Source organism: Centroberyx gerrardi, chromosome 14 (assembly GCF_048128805.1).
Source record: "Centroberyx gerrardi isolate f3 chromosome 14, fCenGer3.hap1.cur.20231027, whole genome shotgun sequence".
Lineage (NCBI taxonomy): Eukaryota > Metazoa > Chordata > Actinopteri > Beryciformes > Berycidae > Centroberyx > Centroberyx gerrardi.
Window position 1 is genome coordinate 1,840,173 of NC_136010.1, and position 15,000 is coordinate 1,855,172.

At 41.7% G+C, this 15,000-nt stretch overlaps 2 protein-coding genes across 2 annotated transcripts in view; both read left to right on the forward strand.

The window, feature by feature from the left end:
* The window catches only part of uxt (ubiquitously-expressed, prefoldin-like chaperone), a 363,866-nt gene extending 358,566 nt beyond the window's left edge, over window positions 1-5,300 (forward strand). The window contains exons 8-9 of the transcript XR_013507161.1: window positions 4,929-5,204; window positions 5,253-5,300. The gene's annotated coding sequence lies outside the window, so the exon portion shown is untranslated. The remainder of the gene's footprint in view (window positions 1-4,928; window positions 5,205-5,252) is intronic.
* gripap1 (GRIP1 associated protein 1) overlaps window positions 727-15,000 on the forward strand; it is a 31,583-nt gene continuing 17,309 nt past the window's right edge. The window contains exons 1-8 of the mRNA XM_078288051.1: window positions 727-799; window positions 4,833-4,899; window positions 6,002-6,063; window positions 7,289-7,315; window positions 7,935-8,042; window positions 8,263-8,425; window positions 8,570-8,736; window positions 10,296-10,335. Of these exons, the coding sequence (XP_078144177.1) occupies window positions 752-799; window positions 4,833-4,899; window positions 6,002-6,063; window positions 7,289-7,315; window positions 7,935-8,042; window positions 8,263-8,425; window positions 8,570-8,736; window positions 10,296-10,335 (682 nt within the window). The 5' untranslated portion in view covers window positions 727-751. The remainder of the gene's footprint in view (window positions 800-4,832; window positions 4,900-6,001; window positions 6,064-7,288; window positions 7,316-7,934; window positions 8,043-8,262; window positions 8,426-8,569; window positions 8,737-10,295; window positions 10,336-15,000) is intronic.

The window sequence follows — 15,000 nt, forward strand, 5'->3', positions numbered from 1 at the left end:
CAGTATGTCCACAACGTTTTAATAGGATTTCATAATACATTCATAATGTTTTCTGAAGTGTTGTAATATTGTAAATTCTCCTCCCTCCCTTCCCTCTCTCGGTAGCTGTAATCAGAGAGGTGAAAAAACAGTGAAGTCTCACTCTGCCGCCATTTCTGGATACCATAAACGCCAGCAGAGTCTGCTGTCAGGGTGCTGGTGTTGAAGGTTTAATATGATTCATATTTAATGATTTAGGATCAGAATAATGTTCTTCATGATGTTTTACAGATAAATGAAACGCAGGTGAACTGAAAAAATAAAAAATCGAACGACTGCAGTTTAAGTAATTTCCATTGTTGTAGGCTATATGTTGTGCATTTGCTTAATGTATGTTCCTTTGCTGCAGCGTGCTATTTATTTGCTGTGTGCATTTAGTTTATATAGCAGTGCACAGATTGTCTGTCCCGGCCACCGTACCTGTAGTCCTAAAACCTGATCTCTTCTAGGAAAGTACAATACATACAGTACAGTATAATCTGAGCGCTTTGAAATACAAAGATACCTCTTCCGTGATGCACGGACCTACAGTCAGCCACAGAAGAACTGCGGTTCATTTGTGATTCTCGGAAATAGAGTCAGAGTGAGAGGTCTGTCTCTCCTCCTACTCTCTGTCTGCCGCCTTCTCTCCTCCTCCTCTCCTCCCTCTGTACTACAGTAGCTGCTCAGTCTCCTCCGCTAGCTTAGCCTGCTAGCTAGCTCCCAGGTAAACATGGCCATGTCGCAGGCGCTGTCCGAGGAGGAGTTCCATCGGATGCAGGTAGGAAAAGATGGCAGCTGTTGTTTCAGGCCGGAGGTTCGTCCCCCAGCTAGCTGTCAGTGCTGCACATCACACCTGTCAACAAATACCCAGGTCCGGCATTACTGACAGGGACGCTAGCTTAACTGTTAGCCGTCAAGTGCTGCTGGGTAACGGCGGCTAGCGTTAGCTCGCCTGCTAATGTTGTTGCAGAGCAGGCTAATCAACTGAATTGTGTGTGGGAGTTGACGGTTAGTCACAGCTGGATTATAGTTTGGAAAATAAACACTGGAAGACGCATGTTCACTGACAGCTGCTGTGAGCTAGCTTGCTGTCAGTAGCAGTTAGCCGCAGCAGCCGAGCCGCCTCCCCGAAGGAGGAAACGAGCCGGAGAAGCTGCTTCTGTTAGCTTCTCTGCTGCTAACGCTTCTGTTTGTCTGCTAGTTAGCATGCTAGCATCCACTAGCGCTTGTCCTAATGTGTGTCACGGGGTCTGAGTCAGGACAACACACAGATGTGTTGTCTGGCTGTAACAGTCTGTGTTGCAGCATTACTCTCACTGGAAGAAAAGCTGACGTGAACACAACCAGCCACCAGCCTGCTTCTGACACACTGAGCACACTGAGCACACTGAACACACTGAACAGACTGAACACACTGAACACACTGAACAGACTGAACACACTGAACACACTGAGCAGGCTGAACACACTGAGCACACTGAACACACTGAACAGACTGAACACACTGAACAGGCTGAACACACTGAACAGACTGAACACACTGAGCAGGCTGAACACACTGAACAGACTGAACACACTGAGCAGGCTGAACACACTGAACACACTGAGCAGGCTGAACACACTGAACAGGCTGGAAGACAACAGGACAGATTAAAGTAGAATTGGGAAGGGCAGAGTCAGACTGCCACCTGTTAGCTAGCTGCACACAGCAGGCTGTTTACCTTCAGTCAGGTAGTGTGTCAGGTGTCAGACTGGCCCTCCACACCTGGACTACTGATATTGATACATAAAAATACTGAACACAAACAGAGCCATCCAGTGTTTTTCCAGCCAGCAGGAGGAAACAGACTGCTGGATCCACTGCTGACTGTACAGTGGAGTCTGAAGCAGCAGACAGTTTACTTCAGGTAGTAAACCTGATCAGAGCTCAGTGTGAAGGCTGCATCACACTGACTAATCATATTTCCATTATTTTTGATTGTGATATAAATTGCAGTACAGTATACAGACTAGGGCCGGGCGATAGCTCAATATTCTGGTTAATCATCTTTCAGTGAATCATATGGTGATGATATGGTGATTTTATGACAGTTCTGCTGTCTGAACTGATGAGAACAAGCTGATTTTATTTAAAAACTCAATGACAAAATGAAGTATGAAACATTTTAAGCACAACCACATCGCCCAGCCCTACTACAGACAGATTTTTCACTATTTTACATTTTTAAGCCAACCAGAAACTGAGATGCTGTTGTTGCTGAGATGTTTGAATACAATGAAAGTTTTTCTCACAATGTGTAATTTAGTTTTTAGGCCAGACAGGAGGCTGAGCAGCAGAACACCATGTTAGCCTCCGCTCTGAGAAGATACCTGCAGCCTCTTGCAGTTTATAAGGAAGTTCATATCGCTGAGTGTGGAGCCCATCGCTGTGTTAGCAGGTCTGTTAGAGAGCCAGGCGGTCTGCAGAACCAGGGTCCGGATCACAGTGGATATGGTTTCCTGGCGGTTCAGTGGGCGAACTCTGCGATAACACTTCACCCACAATGCATTTCTGCTGCAGCAAACTGTGTGCAGAGTTCTACATCACGGCTGAAACGTGCTGAGAGGAAACTGATCAGGCCTGGTGATGAATTATAGAATCACAACACACATCTTCAGTGCAACTCTTTGCAGTTATTGTGTTTACAGAGACAGACAGACAGTAACAGACAGAGAGACAGTAACAGACAGACAGTAACAGACAGACAGACAGACAGTAACAGACAGGCTGAGCCACCAGAGAGGAAGCCAGCTGAGGTGAAGTGTGAAGCAGCTTCAGGTATGTGATACGGAGGCGGAGCTGACACCTGACACACAGGTGAGGAGCGACCTCTGGACTAGATTTACAAATGATCCGATGGATGGGCTTCACTCTGCCTTCTGTCTGTCAGCTCTGTTGTCTCTACTGACTCAGTTCTGATGTTTTCTGATCAGCTGCATGGAGTCTCAGTGTTTCAGGTCTCATCCATCTGAACCAGATGGATGAGACCTGCAGAGTCAGATCCTGAGGCCCACATGAGACTTGTATCAGCATTGCCACGACAACACGTAACTCTGACATCATCCACCTGAGACTGTTGTCATTATTTAAACAGGCGACTGACGCCTCAGTTCAGTCAAACGGGAACTGAGATGGCAAAGTAGAATAGAATACTGTTTGATCGCTACTTTATTATTTCTTCTATTTTGCTGTAGTCTATTCTGCTTCTGTACTCTATTCTTCTTCTACTCTGTTCTTCTTTATTCTACTTAACTCCACTGTGCTGTACTCTACCTTACTTTACTGTACTCTTCTGTACTTTATTCTATTCTTCTTTACTTTACTGTACTCTATTCTACTTTAGTGTACTCTACTGTACTCTATTCTACTTTAGTGTACTCTATTCTACTTTAGTGTACTCTACTGTACTCTATTCTACTTTAGTGTACTTTAGTGTACTCTATTCTACTTTAGTGTACTCTACTGTACTCTATTCTACTTTAGTGTACTTTAGTGTACTCTATTCTACTTTAGTGTACTCTACTGTACTCTATTCTACTTTAGTGTGCTCTACTGTACTCTATTCTACTTTAGTGTACTCTACTTTACTGTACTCTATTCTACTTTAGTGTACTCTACTGTACTCTATTCTACTTTAGTGTACTCTACTGTACTCTATTCTACTTTAGTGTACTCTACTGTACTCTATTCTACTTTAGTGTACTCTACTGTACTCTATTCTACTTTAGTGTACTCTACTGTACTCTATTCTACTTTAGTGTACTCTTATTCTACTGTACTCTTCAGTTCTGTACTGAATTAAACAGTGCGTCAGTCTTCCAGTCAGACCGGACAGATCAGGCTGAAGTGTAACAGAAGTGACGTCTTCTGCTCATCTCTGTCACTTCATATTATTATGGGATGTGAGTCACATCCAGTAGATATGAACAGTCTTCAGAATCAGATATAAGTCAGAACTGAGCCTGAAGTCCTGCAGTGTGAACTGAGCCTGAAGTCCTGCAGTGTGAACTGAGCCTGAAGTCCTGCAGTGTGAACTGAGCCTGAAGTCCTGTAGTGTGAACTGAGCCTGAAGTCCTGCAGTGTGAACTGAAGTCCTGCAGTGTGAACTGAGCCTGAAGTCCTGCAGTGTGAACTGAAGTCCTGCAGTGTGAACTGAAGTCCTGCAGTGTGAACTGAGCCTGAAGTCTTGCAGTGTGAACTGAGCCTGAAGTCCTGCAGTGTGAACTGAAGTCCTGCAGTGTGAACTGAGCCTGAAGTCCTGCAGTGTGAACTGAGCCTGAAGTCCTGCAGTGTGAACTGAAGTCCTGCAGTGTGAACTGAGCCTGAAGTCCTGCAGTGTGAACTGAAGTCCTGCAGTGTGAACTGAGCCTGAAGTCCTGCAGTGTGAACTGAAGTCCTGCAGTGTGAACTGAGCCTGAAGTCCTGCAGTGTGAACTGAAGTCCTGCAGTGTGAACTGAGCCTGAAGTCCTGCAGTGTGAACTGAGCCTGAAGTCCTGCAGTGTGAACTGAGCCTGAAGTCCTGCAGTGTGAACTGAGCCTGAAGTCCTGCAGTGTGAACTGAGCCTGAAGTCCTGCAGTGTGAACTGAGCCACGACATCAGACTCTGATTTGTTTTTCCTCACGGGGTCCAGGTGATGCTGCTCACCTGACAGGACAACTGATTTATCAACAAATGCAGCATAAAAGGATTTAATATGAGTTATAATAATGATGTAAAGTAATAATGTGAAGTGTGTGTGTGTGTGTGTGTGTGTGTGTGTGTGTTTGCAGGCTCAGCTGTTGGAGCTGCGAACCCAAAACTACCAGCTGTCTGACGAGCTCAGGAAGAACTCTGCTGGTAAAACATCTTCATTAATAAGAGTTCAGTTTAGGGCTGAACAATTTTGAAAAAATATCTAATGGCGATTATTTTGACTGATATTGCAATTGCGATATGATTTGCGATATTAGAGGGAATGCTAATTTTTACATCATTAGTCTCATTTTCATTGAAAAACGTATTAAAATGATTATGGTGTGATTTTTTTTTTGCGGGATCTGTACCAAACAAAGATGTTTTCTTAAGTCTGTAGAATATGATGTGTAGGCCAGGACATCTCTGCAGCACCACAATATTTAATTTAAAATGGTATTTTGACACACGTTTCGCCTTTAACAAATATTGCGCCTCCTGCAATTTGAAAATTGCAGTAGCCATATTGCGATTTTGATAAAATTTTGATTAATTGTTCAGCCCTAGTTCAGTTATTCTCTCCAGGTTCAGTTCTGTTTCCATCACCGCTGGAAGCTCCTGTCTGCTGGAGCACACACGGCTCCAGATATCATATTATTATATTGTTTTAGACATCACATTGTTATAGATATTATAGTTTTTATTATATTGTTTTAGACATCACATTGTTATAGATATTATACTTTTTATTATATTGTTTTAGCCATCACATTGTTATAGATATTATAGTTTTTATTATATTGTTTTAGCCATCACATTGTTATAGATATTATAGTTTTTATTATATTGTTTTAGACATCACATTGTTATAGATATTATAGTTTTTATTATATTGTTTTAGACATCACATTGCTATAGATATTATAGTTTTTATTATATTGTTTTAGACATCACATTGCTATAGATATTATAGTTTTTATTATATTGTTTTAGCCATCACATTGTTATAGATATTATAGTTTTTATTATATTGTTTTAGACATCACATTGCTATAGATATTATAGTTTTTATTATATTGTTTTAGACATCACATTGCTATAAATATTATAGTTTTTATTATATTGTTTTAGACATCACATTGCTATAAATATTATAGTTTTTATTATATTGTTTTAGACATCACATTGCTATAAATATTATAGTTTTTATTATATTGTTTTAGACATCACATTGCTATAGATATTATATTGTTTCTGTGTGTTTCAGAACTGAATGCCGTCCGTCAGAAGAATGTGGTTTTGGAGAGAGATTTTGTCAAAGCACAGAAGGTATGAAATACAAATTTATATAATTTCTATCCATTTTATTTATCTGTTTGATGTAGAAATATATTTTAAATATGAAGGCTTCCTATGAAGGTATTTATGTTGCAAAACCCGAGAGCCTGTGGACCTTGAGAACTTGTAGAATACGATGTGAGAACTTCAGTTAGTTAGTTTTGCAACAGGTTTATCACAGGAAGTGAAAGTAAAGTTGCAGCAACATGAGAGGCTGAAATCACTGAGTTGTGGTTATACTGGAGAATTAACTCAAGTAAAAGATAAATATGAGTAAATGTATTACAAGTTTGCAGCTGTCATTGTATTTATCTGATATCAATTTACTAGAGATGAGACGATCTGTTTCTCTGCTGATACGATTCAATGCGTGATCTGAGGTTCAGGATCAATACAACCAGGATCCAATGTGATCAATAAAAGTTCAGTGACAACAAAGTCTGACTGTGCAGAATTCTGTTTATTTCTTATTTCTATGCCATTGGCTGCTAGAATGTAAACAACAATTTAAAAACGTCATTACAAAGTGACAATAATATAATTTGGATGGAGAGCTTGTGAAACTGTGATGGTCAAGAGTCTCATTAGTGATTACTACAGCAGAATAACATGGAGCTGATATCACCATTCATGTTCCTGACAGCAGAATAACATGGAGCTGATATCACCATTCATGTTCCTGACAGCAGAATAACATGGAGCTGATATCACCATTCATGTTCCTGACAGCAGAATAACATGGAGCTGATATCACCATTCATGTTCCTGACAGCAGAATAACATGGAGCTGATATCACCATTCATGTTCCTGACAGCAGACGGACTGACACTGTATTGAGATATATAGAATTTCACGTTCTGCAGGTTCTGTCGGGTTTTGCAGCATAAAAACCTTCACAGCTTTCATCCCAGAAGCTTTTAGATCCATTTTGGAACATTCTTGCTTTCTGAAAGTCGTCAGTGAAGTTTCTGAAAACAGATCATTCAGTTCAGTCTGAAGGTGACTGGACTTTATCACCAGCTCTGTGTGAGCGCCACCTGCCGGCCGACACAGTTTTCTCACATCACAAGTCGGGTATTTCAAACGGCAGAAGTCTCATTTATTAGAGCCGAACTCCTCATGCAGGTAAAGTTTGATATTTCTGTCACTCTGCTGGATTTCCATGTGTTTTGATCTGTTTTTGTTTCTGTTTTTTTTTTTTTTTCATCTCTCCAGGCTCTGAATAAGAGTAAGAAGGCTCAGGTGAGTCTCTGTCTCTGGTTGCCATGGTTACTGCTGTTTACTGTGATCCACAGCTCCCTCTGCTGGTCACAACCTGTCTGCACACACTGCATCTGTTCTCTTCTGTTCTGCTAACTATTATTATTATTGTTGTTGTTGTTGTTATTATTACATTGCTGAGTGAGAATGAGATGCTGCAGATTCTTCTTCTTTTTCTTCTTCTAGTATTGTTGCTGCAGTAGTAGATAGATGTCTTACTGAGGGAGAATAAGATGCTGCAGGTTTTTGTTGTTGTTCTTCTTCTTACTGTTATATGAAGTGGATGTGTTGCTGAGTGAGAATGAGTTACTGCAGATTGATATTAATATAAACATTGTTGTTGTTGTTGTTGCAGGAGGTGGAGGCGTTGCTGAGTGAGAATGAGATGCTGCAGATTGATATTAATGTAAATATTGTTGTTGTTGTTGTTGTTGTTGTTGCAGGAAGTGGAGGCGTTGCTGAGTGAGAATGAGTTACTGCAGATTGATATTAATGTAAATATTGTTGTTGTTGTTGTTGCAGGAGGTGGAGGCGTTGCTGAGTGAGAATGAGATGCTGCAGATTGATATTAATGTAAATATTGTTGTTGTTGTTGTTGCAGGAGGTGGAGGCGTTGCTGAGTGAGAATGAGATGCTGCAGGGGAAACTCCACAGTCAGGAGGAAGACTTCAGACTGCAGAACAGCACTCTGATGACAGAGCTGTCCAAGGTACAGTGTGTGTGTGTGTGTGTGTGTGTGTGTGTGTGTGTGTGTGTGTGTGTGTGTGTGTCAGTCATTTACCTGACATTCTTATCTATAGGGAGTTATGTCCAGGTTATGTGAGTTATGTTAGGATCCAGTCTGTGTCTCCTGTATATTATATTAACGATATTGTTAAATATTATAACTGTTCTGTGTCTGTCATGTTGATGTTGTCTCTGTGTCTCAGCTGTGTACTCAGATCGAGCAGCTGGAGCAGGAAAACCATGGGCTGAAGGAAGGGGGAGGAGCCTCTGCATCTAGCCCCGCCCCCAAGCCCGCCTCCAGCCCTGTGGATGGAGAACTGCTCCGCCTCCAGGCTGAAAACTCCGCCCTGCAGAAGAAAATGACAGGTGTGTCATCTTATACACTTAGAATTATAGTCTAAATGATTAATCGTTGCAGCTCTAGTGCATTGTGAGGTATCATATCATCATCATATCATTATCATATTATCATCATATCATTATCTGACCGGTGGTGTGATTCCCCTCCAGCCCTGCAGGAGCGCTACGAACAGGATCTGCAGAGACAGATGGTCGCCCCGGGCAACCGGGGCGCCGCCACGGAGACCGACGGGCCAACCGGCAGCAACGGAGTCTCTGACGTCACAGCGAGAGGGGAGGAGCCAGCCGCAGAGGGAGCCAATGAGAGACTGGAACAGGTGAGACAGAGAGAGAGAGACAGACAGAGAGAGGAAGAATGTTAATATCTTCCACACAGACAAAAAAACAGGGCTTGTAAACAAAAGTCACATGACTCTGCCGGGAGTCAAAACAAACCTTAAACTTTAACTACAGACTGTCTGTCGCCTCTGGTCTTCATACCAGGTCAGAACACATGAAGAAGAAGCTGAATATGAGCGTCAGTATCCATCTTATACCCATAAAGCCAGATGTTTTGGGTGGTTTCCTGTAGTTGATATGGTCGCGCCTCAGTTAGGGCTGAACGATTTTGAAAAAATATCTAATTGCGATTATTTTGACTGATATTGCAATTGCGATATTAGAGGGAATGATAATTTTTACATCATTATTCTCATTTTCATTGAAAAACATATTAAAATGATTATGGTGTGATTTTTGCGGGGATCTGTACCAAACAAAGATGTTTTCTTAAGTCTGTAGAATATGATGTGTAGGCCAGGACATCTCTGCAGCACGACAATATTTAATTTAAAATGGTATTTTGACACACATTTCGCCTTTAACAAATATTGCGCCTCCTGCGATTTGAAAATTGCAGTAGGCCGTATTGCGATGCCTGGTCTGGTGCCTGCAGAGTGTGAATCACATCGTTCTCACCGGACTCAACAGACTGTCCATCAACTAGGCTTGGGCCATATCCAAGATTTAATTTATTTATTTTTTCTAGGCTATAATAAGAAAAAATATTATTAACAGCCTAGATATTTGATCTTACTACTGAAGTGTTGGCTCTTGCTCATTCTGCTGTTTCCAGAAAAACAGGCAGATTGTGGAAAAGAAAACACACTTGAATTAAAAAGACATTTTTCACTTCAAGTAGATTATTTTAGTTTTTTTGTTATCCTAGTAGATTTTAGGTTTATAAATTTAAAAGCTTGTACATTTGTGATCTAAGCAACATATGGTGCCATGGCTGGCTTTTTAAAAATATATTTTTAATTATTATTTGATATCGCAGGCAATTATTATATTGCTACTACGTATATGCTACTACTATATTTGATAATACTGAATATCGGCCCAAGCCTTCCATCAGCCAGAGGTCGCAGATTCGAAATCGTTTAATAATAAATATTTCTTTTCATCCTCTGACATTTGAAAGAGAGAAGTTCTGACAGACAGCTTTAATTATTAGGATAAATATTGGAATATGAGAATGCGGCAGGATTTTACGAGCCGTAACTGCATCGCCTACACAGACTAATACTATAATAATATTCTTATTTTGTTCTTTATGATTATAGCCTCCATTCTGCTTCAATATGTTTGTCAGTGGGACTTATGTCTGTCTGGATGATGCTTTGATTCGAAGTGTGTGTAGCGGCGCGTGTGTGTTTTTTTTGGGGGGGGGTTATAACTTTTTATTTGGGCCAAACATCAATGTGCATCCCTGTTGTGTGTGTGTGTGTGTGTGAGAGTGTGTGTGTGAGTGTGTGTGTGTGTGTGAACCTGTGAGCGCTCATCATGTGTGATAAATGTGTGAATGTCACATCGTGTTTCCCCTGTCTGTCACCAGGCGGAGGCTAAACTGGAGCAGAGAGCCGGCCAGCTCAGTGGTGAGTTGCCCGTCTCACTTCCTCCTCACAGACAAAATGTCCCTTTAACTAATAACTCTTTTTATTTTCCTGATACTAACATGATTCTTTGGCCTGGCAGCAGTCTGTCTGTTAGAGCCGAGTGAACGGTTCAGTTCTCTGGTGAACGCCACAAAAACACAGCTGATATTAAATTAATGGAGTCATAGGATGAGAAAGATCCCTATTGTGCATAAAAATAAAGTTTTTGTTGCTCTAAATAGTGTTGATGATTTAACCAAGAATCATAAAACACATTTTCATTCTATGTATCGAGTCATAATATGAAAATCATCTCTATTTTTGTTGCTCTAACTCGTCTTGTTTATTTAATCATTGATTAGAAATGCACTGATTTCAGACTGAATACAAGTAATTTATTCTGAGTATTCACCGATATGAGTACTGATACAAGTACTTTACATTATAAACACCAAGCATGCAGCCTCTTCAACAAGACTGTTTAACAGAGGAGGGGACTCGAGTCACATGACTTGGACTCGAGTCACATGACTTGGACTCGAGTCACAGTTTGAATAGCTTGAGACTTGACTTGCTGCATGAAGAGAAGACTTGAGACTTGACTTGACTTGGGTTCTGGTGACTTGGGACTTGACTCTGACTTGTACTTTGATGACTTGAAAAGGTTTCTAAAGTCTTGACTTGAGATCTTGTGTTTGTGTAAATGACTTAGATTGAAAGTGATGAGATTTGTTCCAGCGGACGACTGAATTTAAATTCTGTTTTCTGAATTTGTATGGAATGATTGAATTTATTGAAGTTGAAACTAGGGCTGAACGATTTTGAAAAAATATCTAATTGCGATTATTTTGACTGATATTGCAATTGCGATATGATTTGCGATATTAGAGGGGATGATAATTTTTACATCATTATTCTCATTTTCATTGAAAAATGTATTAAAATGATTATGGTGTGATTTTTGCGGGATCTGTACCAAACAAAGATGTTTTCTTAAGTCTGTAGAATATGATGTGTAGGCCAGGACATCTCTGCAGCACCACAATATTTCATTTAAAATGGTATTTTGACACACATTTCTTTAACAAATATTGCGCCTCCTGCGATTTGAAAATTGCAGTAGGCCATATTGCAATTTCGATAAAATTTCGATTAATTGTTCAGCCCTAGTTGAAGCTGATTATAGAAATCAAACTCATGATGCTCTTACCAAGTTTTTATCCTATTAAAACCATATTGCATTGAAAAGTCCTAGATATTTAGTTTTCTTTAAGATATTAAATTGATACTGGACTCTTGATTTGTTCTGGCTTGACTTGTTGTTCTACATTTAGACTTGAGACTTGACATTAATGACATGGACTTGACTTGATAATCTACATTTAGACTTGGGACTTGACTTGAGACTTGTGCCTCAAGACTTGAGACTGACTTGGGACTCGAGTGAAGTGGACTTGGTCACTCCTCTGCTATTTAATAACCAGTTCACTTCACATTTTAAACCAGTTCACCGCTGGGCTCCAGGCTGCAGCCTCCTCACTGAGTCTCTTGGTATCGACTCACTTCACTGATGCAGAGTATACACACTCACCGAGCACTAGTATTAGTGAGGTGTTCCTAATAAAGTGCTCGGTGAGTGTATATTTCAGCCCTGTATCGCCCCTCAACACATTTCGGTTATCAGTCTGCTCTCAGGCCAAAGAACCTTCTGAATTTCACATGGAAACAAAAAACAGGAATTATCCTTTTATAAGCTCATTACAAGCTTTGCTTCCTGCTGTCTTGCTTTCATTCAGTGCGTCTGGGCTTCACCGCACTACAAAATGTTCTGATGTACTTTAAAGTCCGGCTGGGTGATACGACCTGAGATCCATATCACTATATACTGTCACGTTTACCTCGATAACCATAACTGAAATGGTAATTTGTTTATTTTCTTAACCCCGGTGCAGAAATACAACATTCACCATTAGCATCATAGATATAAAAAGCATGCTTTTATTTTGAAGGTAAACCCACCTTACTTCCTGTCTGGTTCTGCCTCCCGTCAGAGCGACATGCAGAGCATTCTGTTGGGGAGAGTCTGGTCAGGTTTGGTAAATGTTCGGTGAATCTCCCAGCCGAACTTTAAAGCACAACACTGTTTTTTTATTTTTTGGCAGATGAACTCTTCTTTGATCAAATTATTTCTGTGTGATGAGACGATTGGCTGTAGCTTCACCTCTCTCGGTGTGTAGCTTCACCTCTCTCTGTGTGATGAGACGATTGGCTGTAGCTTCACCTCTCTCTGTGTGATGAGACGATTGGCTGTAGCTTCACCTCTCTCTGTGTGATGAGACGATTGGCTGTAGCTTCACCTCTCTCTGTGTGATGAGACGGTGCTTTAGAGATGATGCAAAGATAACTTCAAGTTTCAAGTTCTTAGTTGTCATGTGCAGAGAAAAACAATTCTTAGTTTGCTGTCCTCTCTGATGCCAGAGAAAACTAATAGAAAGACAATAAAAAATATTATGTACATATGTACACTAGCATAACGAGCATGAATGTAATGTTAAGATAAATAAAAATATATACATGACTATCAATACTAAAAAGTAATGCTAAAAGAGAAGTGTGCAGTGAGTGCCTGACATGCAGCCTACATGTTGAACTATCAACAGTCAGTAGTTTAATAGCAGCAGAGAAAGTCAGTAATTAAAAAGCAGCACTAACTAACTTATATCCAGTCGACCTGCACAGTGCTGAAGCTTTATCACGAAGCACCTGAGAGACCTGAACCAGGACTGACTGAGTCCAGCTGCTGCTGAGCTTCTCATCACACAGCTCTAACTTCATCAGAAGCCGTTTGGTCTGAGGTTTTGTCTTGAAGTGTTCAACATGTTGCTCTGCTGTGGCGCAACATGTTGCTCTGCTGCGGCGCTGCGTTCAGACCGCAGAGCGACATGTTGCTCTGCTGCGGCGCTGCGGCGCTGCCTTCAGACCACAGGCAGCGCCGCAGCAGAGCAACATGTCGCTCTGCTGCGTTCAGACTGCGGGCCGCAGAGCGACACGTTGCTGCCTTCAGACCGCGGGCAGCAGAGCGACATGTTGCTGCCTTCAGACCGCGGGCAGCAGAGCGACATGTTGCTGCCTTCAGACTGCGGGCTGCAGAGCGACATGTTGCTGCCTTCAGACTGCGGGCTGCAGAGCGACATGTTGCTGCCTTCAGACCGCGGGCAGCAGAGCGACATGTTGCTGCCTTCAGACTGCAGGCTGCAGAGCGACATGTTGCTGCCTTCAGACCGCGGGCAGCAGAGCGACATGTTGCTGCCTTCAGACCGCGGGCAGCAGAGCGACATGTTGCTGCCTTCAGACTGCAGGCTGCAGAGCGACATGTTGCTGCCTTCAGACTGCGGGCTGCACAGCAAGCAGCCGTGCATCTGCAATGGAAGCGGCGACACGAAGCTGTGAAATGTAGCAGCTACAAACTGAAGTTCAGTTAGAGCCGAGGGAAGGCAGGGTACCTTATTATTATTTACATGAATTATTTCAGTTAACAAGAATGATTATTTACTTTTCTGCTCCGTTGGCGACAATGTAGCTTTTGATTATTTGACAGAATAGAACTCTAAAATTGTTTAAAGAAAAGTTATTTTCTAAAAAACTGGATGTGAGTGTGAAGAGTTTGAGTCTGATGAAAAGTTTTGATTCATGGACCAAAGATTACCTGCAGCTCTAAAAGGACCTGCAGGACCAAACTCTCTCCTAAGAAATGAACTGCAGACTCTGAGATTTGGAAAATGCAGAAGTCCATACTGCGATTTAGATCTTTTTTTTTTTTTAATTGCTCGTTACACCGGAGCGCCCGGCAGCTTTTGCAGCCCGAAATCTGAACGTGCCGTGAGAGAAAAGCCGGAAGGCGGCTGAGGAGCCTGTTGACCCGCAGCCCGGCTGCATGGCCAGTGAGCGTAGGGAGCTAGCTGGCTGAGGACAGACACACACTACACACACACACACACACACACTGGCTGCTAGTGAGGAGCTGAAGCTCCTGTGTCCATAAACTGTCAGGAGACTGAAGACCAGGATCTGGAGTTTCACCCTGGGGGAAATTTACTGGTGCAGAAATCTGTTATTTTCTGGCTGAGCTGCAAAGCCAACACTAATTTCCACTGTTTAGTTGATTATAAAACCAACACTTTGTTAGCTGTAACTTAACATTATAGTAGTATTACTGTAGACTGTTTGCTGAACTGCAAACCTACACAGAAAGATGATTTATTGTGATCATTTGTATGTGGAGATCAGATTCACTGTACAGATTAAATAAATGTGCTGGAATTTATCTTTGTGACGTGCAGAAAGATGAGAAGTCTGCTGCAACACTGACCTGTCTGTCTGTCTGTCGTCTCTGTTCATGTCAGTTCATCTCCACTGACAGCTGTCTGTTGTCAGACAGACTGATGACGCTCCGTCTGTCAGATTTCCATCTGTTTTGACAGAAAGTTCAACCAGCTGAACTTTTCCTGGACGGACGGATTCGTCAGCGTCCGTTCAGCCAATCAGATCGTTCCTACGTTTGTTCTGTAGAAACTAGCGGCGAACACAGAGACGACGGTCCGACCGAAACAAAGATAAAACAGAGAAAGCCTGGTGGAGCGTTGGGATGACTGGAGGTTTTCAGAT